This window comes from Megalops cyprinoides, chromosome 20 (assembly GCF_013368585.1).
Source record: "Megalops cyprinoides isolate fMegCyp1 chromosome 20, fMegCyp1.pri, whole genome shotgun sequence".
Lineage (NCBI taxonomy): Eukaryota > Metazoa > Chordata > Actinopteri > Elopiformes > Megalopidae > Megalops > Megalops cyprinoides.
Window position 1 is genome coordinate 8,669,633 of NC_050602.1, and position 13,991 is coordinate 8,683,623.

Sequence of the window (13,991 nt, forward strand, 5' to 3'; positions counted from 1 at the left end):
ATATGGCCACATCTCACCACATTAAGACCAGCAGCCTACTGACTTCAGCCTGAAATGTCCCTAGTATGTATTCTGGTTATGAACATCTTTCTGTGTGATGCCAACTGCTGAAAACAGAGACAAGCTTCTCAATCAGATGCAAAGTTTGTGGTGTTTACTGGTGCACAGCCAGATCTCCATTGATCTCCCTCAAACTCCACAACCACAGACCCCCATCCGCCTCACTTTCCCTCCTTTTGAGAGCTTCCTGCTCTGCTGTTTTGCACTTCATCTATTCTGCCGAGTCCCTCTCTGTCTTCAAGAAACATCTGAAGACACAGTTTGTTTCAGTACCTATAACACTACCCCCTAAAGGAACTTCTCATGTCTCAAAACGCTCTTCTACTAATGTATAAAATAATATTAGAAACTAAGAGTAATCTAATGGTTTAATGCACTGATTAGCTTTACCTGCTAGTTTTTACCTTGCCTGGCAAACCATTGAAACCTGGTCATACAGTTCTTCTAATATTGTTGATGTATGGTTTTTCACTTGTGTCGTACTCTACTTCACTTGTAAGTTGCTTTCTATAAAAGCGTCGGCCAAATTAATAAATTTGAATGTAGATGTAAATGCAATGAACATGTAACTAGCAACAGCTTCCATTGGAAATATTGAAAGGAAGGAGTTGGTCGATGCAGTTTCTCCAATACAGTTACCCCACTTCATAAGCGGTCTATATGATTTCATAGTAAATGAGGTCATTCCATTTTAGTCAGATTTGTTCATACTCCCCAGGGGGAAAAAAATGAAAGTTTCCCCAGCAGGCACACTTGCCATTATCGTGACCTTTAGTTTGATTTATGGTTTTTATTGGTTTGATTCTGAGGTTTTCCCACTGAATCATTCAAAAAAAATAACCACATTTTACTATTCCATACTTCAAGACTAGGGGTGCTTTCTCTTTCTTGCCAGTCTCCACAAGGTATCTTAATTTATAACTCTGAGCACTGAATGAACTAGACCAGCATACCTACAATAAAAATGTCTTACTGTTTTACTGCGCAATTTTTTAAAAATATATTTGATTACATAAATGTTTTTATTTATTTAATCTGATATTATAAAGTAGTCCGTACTGTCTGATGCATGTGATAGCACTATTTTGCTTTTATATTCTTTAAAACCAGTTTTGTTACATAAATGGTTTTATTTATTTAATCTCACTCAATTAACTAGTTTGTACTGGCTGGATCAGAGCAGCATGTTTTCGGTACCTGTGCCTTAGCGTAAAATCATTTATGTAATAAATGTTCTAATTGACCCTTTTCAGTTTATTGGAGTCTGAATGCTGTTTTGACTGCTGCATATGTCTTGTGTTTATCTTGTATATACACATTAAATGTGAGTATTGGAAAAAGCATCCATTACAGTTTTATGCTCATTTAATGCTTTCTGTGCTGTGCGCCTGTACCACACAATAAGTTCCCTTGGAAGGGGAATAAAATATTGTGACGTTAATGAACTGTTCAGAAAAACAATGTTGCAATGCATGTGTGCAAATCTTTTACTCCAGAACTGATTTTCATGTGAATCACCTCACATTGCCTTTTAACTTGCTATTTAAATGTTGTAGCATTATCTAATATTTCAAAAGCCAGACATTAGGTAGATGGCTAATCACATGTCAGACTCATTCTGGTCTCACATCAATCCCATTTTGCTTTGACCCTCTCCAATTTTCTTGTAACATTTATGCTATTAACATAATCAACAAAGGAAAAGTTCACATTTTCGAGCTTATTAGTTATCCGGCTCCTTTCTGGTACTGATGAGAACACATCAGTGCTTGTGAATTATGTGGCACATGAAGAAGCTGAATCTTCCAAAGAGCCTGCTCATCCCCCAACCACAGAGGTATAGGAGCAGGCAGGGACTTTTCCTTTCCTAATGCTGTTCTGTCAGTACCCTGCTGTGCACAGTATTGCTTTCCAGTGGCTTGTATTAGTCAGTGAAATTGGGATGACAGGTAGGGAGAGGCATGTGCATATACTTTCCTTCCTATACAGAGAGTTGGGCTCTTTTTGGGGTGTGTCCCAGGACCAGATGTTGTAGAATGCATGGGCAGTGACCAGATGTAATGAGACACGACCAGGAAATCTTTATTTAGATTTTCCATGTTCTATACATTACATTGCTCCTGCTCTGTTCTATTTCCTACTTCCATTCTCACTGTGTGTGTGCCTACCTAACTGCAATGGTAACGCCTAACAGAGTGGGATTTTTGTACTAGCTGTTTGTAAAGTACAGAGGGAAGTGCTCCTCTTCATTGTATGAGAGCTAAGACTGGCTTTTTTTGTTTGTGGTGTACATTTGTCTCTCACTGATGGGAATATTTTAAGTGACTGTTTTTGAGAAGGTCCCTTGCACTGACTTGTGGAAAAGATATGTTTTTGGCCTGTGAGTAACTTGACATGTTTATACGCTGGAAGCATTTTTTGTTAAAAGTTACTTTATTAATCTCTAGCCTGATATCTGGGACAGGCATTTGTTTTGCCTCCAAAATGTTTACTCATAAGTAAATGAATAAGGTAAAAGCTGAAATGCTGCACTGTAGCCAAATGCATACGTGATAACGGTGTGATAATTATATCTTGCAGCCAGTTTGTTTTGCTAGAAATGATATTGCCATTGCAATTAATCTGAACAGAACTGCAGAAACACCATCTCCTCATCCATATAATAACAGCATCATTTTCATATCTCCAAGGTCTGTGCACATTTCGTAAAGGTTTATGAACGGGGAAAGTAAAGAAATGATTTTTTGAGATTCCGTATGTCTGTCGGGCCCGTTTCCCTCACTTCATTCTGAGAACGTAGCAGTTCCCTAAGGGTCTAAAAAAAATTTGCTTTTTACATCTGTCCTAATTAACACGGAGATGCGCGGTGCAAACGGCAAACAGCTGGCACGAGGCAGCAGTTTGATGAATCTGTGTTCGCTGGAGCTTTACTGAGCGGATGGGGAGGTTTGCAGGAGAATGGCTGTTCTGTAAACCCTGCTAATGTTAGTTAGGGATTATGGGATGGCATGGCCTCCCCCCTGCATGCATGTCTGCTGTAGCTACTGTAGCTGAAGGGTGGATCTATACAGAGGTCCTATTGACAGGAGGAGGCTAAATGCATAGCGTGCATTTTCTTGTCTTCCACATGGCTTTTTTAGTGTCGTCTTCCCGCGTCTGAGTGAAGGGGGTCTCCTGGGGGAGGGCTTATGGGTACTACTGGTGGCCCCACCCACAACGGTTGGGGGTCCTGTGGGTGTCGCTGTCCCAGAGACACAAGCACAATTTGGGTGGTAAATTTAGCCTGGACACTATCGCTGCTCTTTTAAAATGCAGTTTGTGATTGCACTCATAAGATGTCTGCATTCTTTGGAACTGTTTGAGTTACACAAACCCCTCCCCCACTCAAGTTTGAGTAAAAACATTGTATCCCTCCCCCTTTTATTGTAAAATCACATGGCATCCTGGCAAGCAGACAGTGAGATTTTGAAATAAAGATGTGCTGATTGGCTCTCTTCAGTTGTTCATGCTTGGTGTGTAATAGGTTGCTGAAAGCATTCTGTGTTGCCTGTCATAAGTCCTGATTTATTTAAATGAAACAGGCAGTCCTTTACTGTTTTCTCCTGATTAAATTCAAACAAAACCCAGGGTTTAAGTAGCCTTCCTTCTGCTGTAAATATTGTCTTGGTCTTTTATATTAGACACCCTGTATTAAATATATATTTTAAAATTATTTAACACATTAGGGAATATTATTGATCACACAGAGCTCCAGCACTGAATTGATTTGAGCTAAATGTAATGAGAATGCCCAATACTCTGATATAGAAAACTGGCTTGAAGTTGCCAGCTAAGTGCACCGTCACTGATTGCCAAGTCTGTGACTGCACCAGGCCCAGCGGGAGCTACAAGCACAATGGGGGAGGACATTTAATAAACATATGGGGGCTGAGCTAATTGTTAATGGGGTCACTGGCGGCAGTCATAATAGACGATTAACCCAACAGGCATATGGGCATTATCAGAACTGGCACAGACAGTCCCACTCAGTTATAACTCTTTTGTGTTTCTGTGTTTTTAATACACAGTTGAAAGATGTGTCTATGTGATTCACTAAGAAACAATGGTGTGTAGGCTGCCAGGCCTTGTCTCAGACCTCGCAGTGAATCCTTGTCTTTAGGAAATATGATCAATAAGGATCTGTCTTACACAACTATTGATTTTTAATAGTATGACAATAATGGAAATTCTGTAATATCTTATGGCTGTTTGAGAAAATGCATGAATTGCCAGTCACCCACCCCACTGATCAGCCAAGTGATGAGGGTTGTTTGTGTGAACTGCGTGTGGTCCATCACCATTTTGAAAAGCTGTGTGTGCTGGAAGCTTTAAGATATGAAAGTTGAAGTAACGTTGCTGTGTTGTCTCTTGCATTAACGTGCACTCTGCTTTTTCCTTGGCTTTGTCAGCTCTAATGGGTACTAAACGGCCTAACCATAAAAGTTTAAGGTCATTTAGTGTTTTAGTGTCTAATTTTAAATTGGAGCTTTTTTGTAGTGAATAGTTATCACCTGCTGTCATCCACCCTTGCCTTCATTTAATCTTAATTGCCTCCTCATTCATAAAGTTTGCGTCGTCCCCTGACTGTTCTGACCCAAGCTGGATTGAATGAGCTTCATAACCCGCCATTTTCTCTCACAGACTGACGACCGGCCTCTGTAGAGGCCGTATCAGATATGACACTATAACAGTAACACTTTTTTGTATAGTGTTTTTAAGGTATAATTGCACTCTAACTTTCTATTAGTGAACTTTATGGTTGCAATAATGTCCTGTTTAGTATACAACTGGTTTCTGTAGCACTGTGATGGATTGGCGCATGTTCAGATGTGGTCTGTCATTTTTTATGTACTGCTGTTCCTGTGACCTTATTATTTGCTCTTTTGAACATTTCCTTTGTAAGTAACTTTGGAGAAGTGCATCCGCCAAGTGACTAAATGTCAGTGCAATAAAGGTTCCTTTGTTGCAGCCAAATAAGAAAGATCTTTAATGTTAAACATGGTTCTGAAACCCTTCATGGTTATGGTTTGGCATTAAACTGAACAGCATTATCAAAAGGCAGTGCCTTGAGGCAACTCGTATCAAAAGGAAGCCCATAGATGCAGTGCTATGATTCAGACTGTTTTGAGGGTACATGTTCCTGTCGGCTGCGCTGAGGGAGATGCAGGGTTCCTCTGAAACGTTTGGCATTTCAGGATAAAAGATGGAAAGGTTGCTGAACCATTACTTTGGTGGTAACCCAATCGCAGACATAATTAGAAGAGTGTTAATGCCAGTGGTGGATTTCATTGATAATTGGGTCTCTGTTGGCTGCACATTAGTTTGAGGGGCAAAGCAGGCAGAGAAGGTGAAAGAGAGAATATGGGAAAAAAAACTCAGTGTAGCACACAGATCGGGTGTGAATTTTAAGCCCAAAACTGCCAACTTAAAGCCCAAAACCGAGACACAAATAATTTCAAATTTGAAATTATCCCTACCTGATCGTCCAACGAGGTTAGGGTGACCATACGTCCTCTTTTTCCCAGACATGTCCTTTTTCCGGACGCATTGTTTAGGTCCCACAAAGAGGACATGTCTGGGGAAAAAGAGGATGTATGGTCACCCTAAAGTAGGTAGTAACAAAAAGTATGTGTGGACATCTGAGTACTGTTTTTCATAATGAACGTGGGGTACTGGACATTTATATCACAGCTATTTTTCACATCTTACCAATGGGCTAATCAGTCCTTCCTTCAGTGTTCCTTGAGCTGGCTAAGTTAGCTAACAGTGTCGACCGGAACAAACTTCCAAACTGACTGATGTACTGATCTGTATCACTGTCACAAAATGATCTTTCATTTGGTTGCATCAGCGTACATTTTGTTCACAAGCTGTCCTGATGATGCTGTGGCACTTTGGTGTCTGCTTTTTTTCCTCCCTAAAATGGTATCTGTCATAGAGGCGTGATTTGAAGCAATCTGATTTTTCTTTTGAGGCTACTAAATTCTGTTAATAAACTCAAAATGAACATAAATACATAAATAACCTAAAATAATACCTGACCAAAATCTGACATCACATGTGATACTCTGTTTTGTTGTTTTGCAGTTTCTTGTCTTGTTGGTCTTTCTAAGCTCTGTTTGGATTCTTCTGTTTAATTTAAATGTAATTGGTATATTCATCCTTAACGGTATGTCAGTGTGATGTCAGCATTCCATCAGTGCGTTCCGTCATTGATAGGGGCAAGGTAGGTAACAAGCAACTAACCAATGGCTGGTAAGGTCCTGGTTTAAGTGATGTACAAAATGCTGAAGACACTATCATTCTTGGCCAGGTAAGTGGCTAAAATGCTCATAGTGTGAAATATTGCACAGAAAACAGTAGTCAAATGTGTGTTAATTCTGGTGGAATTTTTAGAGACTGACTTTAGGGAGAAAGAGATGCATTGGTTTCACAAATTCATGAGAATTGCACATTTCAACGTATTTGTTCATAGTGTTAAATGAAACACAAATGGTGGTCATGAATATTGTTATCGGGACATTCCACAGCAAGCATACAAGGCTGATAGCTCAGCCACCTATTGCTTGATGAACTCAGAAGACTCGCTCTCCCTGGCTTTGACAGAATCCTCATAAAGGCTCTGAAGGCACAGAGGACTGGAGCAAATAATGAAATTGCATTCAGCAAGTGTGGGGAGCTGAGACCTGAGTAAAGCAGCAAAGCTTTCCCACCGTGGAGATCCCAGCATCTCTTGTCGAAATAATAACAGGAAAGAAACATAAAACATTCAGACTCTTCCATAAACAAAACAGAAGGACACCCAAACAAGTGGACCTCAGCATATCCTGTGAGTTCCAACAGAGAAGATACAGTGACTTTCAGTAAATATTCAGAGGTGAAATGAGCCAAAATGAACGAAAACTGATATCTGCCGTCGACCGATCTGAAACCTCAAAGGACAGTAGGTTGTTTTTTTTTACCCCATATACTGGAGCAGTTTTGCTCAGTTTCATATACTGGAGCGCTTTTGCACACTAAACCATTTCGAAGCTGAGTATTACTCCGCACTGGTGATTGTAACATCTTGTGAAAAGCAAGCCAGCAGCAGCTGTTGTTTCCACAAGGTCACCTTTTCAGGGATGGCTGATACAAAAGAAGGAAAAAAGTTGAGCTGACTACAATGTATAGAGGAAGCAAAGGAAAGATCAGGGACCACAGCAACCATAATCAGTTTCCTTTGGCTGACGCAGAGCCATATTTCCCGTGAGTGCTTGTGAACTCTATGACCGATCAATGTGAGGCGCCGCTTTATCTGTCCAAAGAGTTCCAGCAGGCCTTGCTGTGGGCACACCAGTATGTGAGAACACTCCTGTCAGTCATTTTACCATGCCTTCTTGACATCCTCAAGATGGTCAGTTTTGCTCAGTAGCTGATTGGACAGAGTCACGAGGAGGTCCACACCCAGAGGCCTTCTGTTATTATTATTTTTCTGTTATCTGTTATTACCTTTGGGGGATAAACTCCACACAGCCAATAGCTAAAAGTGGAACAAGCTGCCAGGGGAATTTGGAGCAGTATCAAAATTTATTGAACACTGCTTAAAGTTTTTTAAATATTATTATTATTTCATGTGTTTGATTCTCTTGCGTGTCTGGCAAAAAAAGCAATGAGAATATTTACTGACTGACCTTTATCTGTGTGGTTTTTTTACGTCAGCTCTTCCTTGCTTTGACTCCAGATGTATCTAGAGGACGAGAGTGCCTGGTGTTCTGTAAACAGATCAGGGAAGGCTGTAAACAATTGCGGTGGTCCTTGGACCATGCTGTGTGCTTAATGTCATCACCTTTCTCCCACCCTGACATACGGGGTGCCTCAGATGGACCTGAGCCAGTTAGTTTATATTACTGTGGAAATAAGGAAAAATAACCTTTTCAGCAGCTTTGTTTCTTATGATAGTGGATGTATTTCCTTGACCTGCCTTGCCCTGGCTGGGAATTAAGGCTTGTTGCGTGTCTGCGGGCGTGTGGGAGGGCTGTGTGTGTATGCTCTGTGTAGCATTACGGATCTTTGTGCATAAAACTTCATTCTCATCCTGCCGGCAGCTGGGAAAGAAGAGCCCAGATTAATCCAACTAGAACAGGAGCCAACCTCTTCCACAGCACTGGGGAAATTAATAACTTCTTTTGCGCTGCCTTTTCCAAAAAAAACCCTGTTAAGGATAACCACCAGTGGAGTCACAGGAGATTTGAGGCTCCAGCTAAGAGGAGTCTGGCAAAGGTTCAAGTTTAGTTTTACTTGGGATAATTAAAAGCATATTATAATGTTGCAACATTACAAAAGCCCGTTCTTAGAGGAGAATAAATTGTTTCTGTCCAACAATTCTAAGTGCCTGCCGCGCACCCTTTGTTTACTGCTTGCCCTTGAGATGGAGAGTGAAGCATCTTGGGTAACCGAAGGTTACAGGTGACAGGCCCAGACATTCCCCACTGTGACTGCCTGTGGAGGGAGTCTTCTCACCTTTACCTCCACCGCAGTGTCCTTCACATGCAGGAGCAGACCTTGCTCACATCCTCCTGAATTTCAGTGTGGGAGACAAGGGGCTTGTTACCCAGCAGCCTAGGTCACGAAAATCGATGGGAGATTAAACCCAGAATCTAATATCCGGATGGGAGCCCACAACTTGTTCGGTGCCTTGTGAGCCGTCAGTTCATTACAGGGACCCTCTGTTGTAATGATGTTAAATACCCATTAAAAATAAAAAACTCTCTTACTGCCAATTTAAAAATGTTTAAACTTGTACACAGTAAGAGCAATTCAAAATAAACTAATTTGAAAACTGAGCCACTTGTACATGTTAATGCAGCTCAGCAGACTAATTAAGTGTACAGATGCTCCATCCCCAATTGAAACACAGTGAAGTCACACGCTTTCAGAAATGTGCTTTAGTTAAAATGAAAAGACCTCTCTTGAGACACTCCCAACTGCCGAAGTTTGTTTTGCTAAGACTAAAATGTTGTCCCTAATCTAAATGGCAAAGGCAGTTTTTTATCAAATAGAAAGATAAGAATTATGTCAAAACATGGCAGTAAGTATTGATAGGTTAGGTTGCTATAGACTGGCTTTAGGCTCGATTGACTGTAGATGTATTGTGTCCACAAACAAAAATTGGAGATATTCATTGGTTTTCTATAATGAATCCTAACACTGAACATTGTGAACAAAATTAAAGGCTTAAAATTTAAATCAGTGTCTGACATAAGCATTTTGGCAAACAGTTGAAAACCGTTGCATATTTGTTATCACACACATGTTCAAATGATAGAGAGTAGTAAGTATGCCTGCTGTGGACATGTCTCCTTTTAATCTTTGCCTTTGTGTTCTTTAACATCCAGTTATACAACAGGGTGATTAGACCAAAGGTCTCTTTTCTCTAATAGAGGGTTTATACAGAACAAATGGGTAACCTTGTCTCTGTAGTTGTGGGAAAGCTATCATTTAGAATTTTAATAGTGGAGGTGCAGAATGCCACCATTGATAAGTGTTTCCCAACTGTAATTAGCTTGGTTAAGTTTGTACGGGTTCCACGTCTCTTGGAGTGATGCGTTGAGGTTTCCTTTTGCATACATGACAAGCAGGAGTCGCTTCCTTAATGTTCTCTTGTTACGATGCTCTGACCTCTTGTCAAGGTTCGCCACCTTTGCAATAACACTCCGGAAGCTTAATGATCACGGAGTGAGGCACCAAGCTTGAAATTACATCTCAGACAAAAGTCTTGAACAGTGACTTCTGTTGGCCCTAAATAAAGACTTGAACACTTACCTGAATAATGTCCTGCATTCGTGTTAAAAGAAAAAGTCTGCTCAACTATGATGCAAAGTGTGGCAAAGCTGATCTTTCCTCCCTACAGGAACACTAGCATCTGGTAGCAGGAGTTGTCAGTGCAATTTAATGTATGAGTTGTTTCTAGGAGACTAAAAGGCCACTGAGTTACAGTCAGACTAAGCAGTAATACCTGACATAGGGTGTTGCAAAGCTTCTACATCAGGTGCATGATGTTGAGACTATAATTACATTTTAGCGATTACATTTCCCGTTTTTTTAAATCCCAAAAGACAGCAACATGGACGCGTAGAGATTAGTGATTGCCCTGAGTAATACCCCTAGTGACAATACCAAACACTTAATCACAGCTCTGTCTCTGTTTTCACAAGATAAACTGAATTGATCGCATTAAGGTGTGACCGAGCTGTATGGGGCAGGAGCTATTTTGAGTTTCGTGCTCTTGCAGCTGGGGGGAATACACGCGGTATCCTAATATAACGAGGGTAGCCCCAGGGTTGTGCAGTCAAAGGCAGCTGAAATCAGAGAGACTTCAGCTGGCCTGCTCAGAGCTAGCGCTGCCAAACGATGCCGCTTATTGGAGGTGCTTGATAATCAGCAGTGAATGGTGGTTTAATGAGGCTTATGGAGGCTTCCTTTGACTTAACTTGTGAGCTGTACACAATGCAAATGCAAACATGGTGTCATGTCAAGCTCTTCTATTTGCCCTAACTTATTTCTTGCCTCAGAGGTTTGTTACTTTATGCATACATATATTTTTAATATTTGAAAATCTGAATTTTAATATGTAGTTTCTAATATATACTTTATTCTTCCTATGTCATCTATGAACTCATCCATATGCATATAGAAATGTTCTCATTTGCAGTAAGATAAAGAAAGAAAGGACAATATCTTGGCACTGTTAATAATTATTATTGTTATTATATATTATAATAATTATTATTGCTGAGAAAATGAATAAGTGATTAAAATCATGACTAGAGTATTTCCCCAGTATTTTTTCTGTAGTTCATAATAATGAATACATTCATCATTGGAACACCAGGAAGTCTTTAATTCTGCCATGTGTGTGTTCTGATTCACGGGTAGGCAATCCTGGTCAATGACTGCACATCAGCTACTGAAGGGCTCAATCACACAGCCATCTAAATCAATTTAGCATGACAATCAATCCAATTATGTGATTAAGAGCTCGGGTTGGACAGAGAACAGAAACGTCCCTGCCAATTCATGACCAGGGTTGTCCACTCCTGTTCTGATGCATTGTTCATAGAACATACAGCGCTCAATCAATGTTGATTCATTTAATATATCATATTGGCATGTGTGTGTGGATATATATGTGTGGATATATATGTGTGGATATATATATATATATATATATATATATATATATATATATATATATATATATATATATATATATATATATATATATATATATATATATATATGTGTATATGTATGTATATGCATACATAAAAAGTGTTTCAAAAAGAAAATGCTTTATTTTCCAGACAAAGTGAACAGTAATGCAAGTGGTAGTAAGTGTTTCTCCTCTCAGCACTGCTCTGTTTCATAGAGGAATGTAATGCGTCAATTGGAAATGGATTAGGTTCTGTGTGGCTGAAGGAAAATACCGGGGCTGAAAAATACAGCTGATACACAGGCCGTAACCACTTGATGTATTACGCCCCTCTGTGAATCAGAGCAGTGCTGACACAGAGTGATCCTCGCACTGATCTGAAGACTCTGCAGCATGCTTTCAAACATGCCTCTTCTCTTTTTCTCTCCCCCACTCTGTCTGTCCCTCTCTGATTTGTCTCCGTCCGTCTCTCTCTCTCTCTCTCTCTCTCTCTCTCTCTCTCTCTCTCTCTCTCTCTCTCTCTCTCTCTCTCTCTCTCTCTCTCTCTCTCTCTCTCTCTCTCTCTCTCTCTTTCTCTCTCCCCCCCAGCAAAGAAGACGTGTGCCACGACGGACTTTGCCTGTAAGAACGGGCAGTGTGTCCCGGCCCGATGGCGGTGTGACGGGGAGCCTGAGTGCCCAGACGGCTCCGACGAGGCCGACTCCACCTGCAGTAAGTGACCCCACGTCCCCCTGTTCAGGGTGGGCAGCGTTTAAACATGCACTGGAAACACGTTCCCACCTCAGCCTTTAATCATACTCTCGCTCTTTCTTGGCAAGCAGCTGGCAACTGTGAATTTGTTTATTAAATTCTCAACTTTAGTGAGCTGGCGAGACCAATAATAAATGTGATGGTGAAACATATGGAAAGATGGGATTTCTGCCTACTCTGTATGAGTCTGTTGATTTGGATTGCAACAGGACCGTGTTCCAGGGAAGGCTTATGCAGCCCTGTGTTTAGACAACAGCTGCTGTCATTTCTCATTTATTTGTTACTGTTGTAAATATGGCAGGTATGATTCTCCAAGACATGAGTAGAAGAAAGCTATTTAAGCAGTGTATTTTTAATGGTTTGGATGTATATTTAAGGCAACAGGAGGAAAAGTATCCATGGTTTTCATGTCCTACATGGAGCACTAGCACACCAGCACAGTGCAGTCACCAGGCTGTTTGGCTGTCTCTGTGTTGGTAAGCTTTTTGCCTTCTATGCTGAGAAATGATTCTGACTGTTCTTCTTGTGTTCCACCTCTCAGCGTCTTTTCTGAATATTACCCATGACCCCTCAGAGAGGATGAAAGGCAGGCAGGCGGAGTGTGTCTGAATGAGCTTGCGCTTCCGAGTCTCCAAGACAGGCTTATCGTAAGCATCTTGAACTTGTCATGGTCAGATCGATTGTGTAGAAGAGACTCGCGCAGCAGCAGATAAAGGACGAGCAATGCCGTTTAAATTAAAGGCTGGTTGTGGGTGCAGTGCTACCTGCAGTTACACTGCGCAAAAACGTGTTTCAACCGCACGTGGTTCTCCCCAGGTACTGCTGCTCTGAATGTTAAAGGCACTCTTTCATCTCCTCCTTTTAAACTCAGTTTCTCCCTGATCCCTTTTTTTGTGGAGGACAGAAGTATGGCTCCATCCATCACAGATTCTAAAATTCAAAGTAAATGAATGAGCAAAGGGGCCTCAGTTAGCAACAGTGTTTGTTCTGAGCTCAGACTGAGCCTCACAGCCCAGGTTCAATCGCAGCCATGTCATCAGCTGACAGTGACTTGGACCCCACAGCGCCAGAACAAATTGGCTTTGTTCCACAGGGGGTTAGGGGTGGGTAAGTTGGCAGGCTTCCTTAGTCTCTCTGCTGTGGCACCCTTCGTGGCTGGTGAGGTGCCCCCGAAGTCCCTCTGTGACATCATTGGGGATCTGCCCAGTGCCCTCCAATCCTCCAATCAGAATGGGCCCCGCTTGGCTTGCGTCCAGGTGTGTTGGAGAATTGTGGTTGGCTCACTCAGTGGTCCTGCATGAGCATAAAGGTTGTGCGAAGAGGCAAGACTAGAGTACGGTTGGAGATTCCAAAAATTAGGGTAAAATAAAATGTGGAAAATGCAATGGATAAATGTGTTTAGCAAGTGTTTACGAGTAAATCGTAACAGTTGGTGTCACAACCTCAGTGACAGTGAAAAATGTGAGAATTTATGTTTGTTTTTGTAATTTATGCTTTCATAATTTGTTAATTATGTTTTCGTCAGTTGTACAGTTAATTAAAAACATGCTTAGCAGACACGTTAACGGAGAGGTCATGATAAAAAGACAAGATGTCGTTGCATTTCTTTTGCAATCGCAATCATGGCGCTTATGCCTGTGGTGCACATGAACCGTGACATTCCTGCCATTTCGTTAACTGCATCAAAATCAGTTTGCACTGAACCTAGGTCTCTGCTGCACAGAGCTTGCCATGCAAGCGTTGAGATTCCAGGCAGGCCTTTTTTCCCCTTTAATACCTGGTTCTCTATTGAGGGCTTTGTAGGGTCAGTGCTTGGGTTGGTCTTACTTGATGAGGGGTACGTTATTATGAGAAGGCCATACATCACTGTCTGCAGAGCCAAAGATGTGGGAACATGGCTGCTTTTCTGCAGCAGACCAGAGGAAACCTTCCGCACATCCCACCCCCCCCC

General features: G+C 41.3%; 1 protein-coding gene across 1 annotated transcript in view; it reads left to right on the plus strand.

Annotated features, from left to right (window-relative positions):
• The window catches only part of LOC118795449 (low-density lipoprotein receptor-related protein 8-like), a 116,260-nt gene that overhangs the window by 42,012 nt on the left and 60,257 nt on the right, over positions 1-13,991 (plus strand). Inside the window, exon 3 of the mRNA XM_036553912.1 lies at positions 11,879-12,001. Coding sequence (XP_036409805.1) covers positions 11,879-12,001 — 123 coding nt within the window. The remainder of the gene's footprint in view (positions 1-11,878; positions 12,002-13,991) is intronic.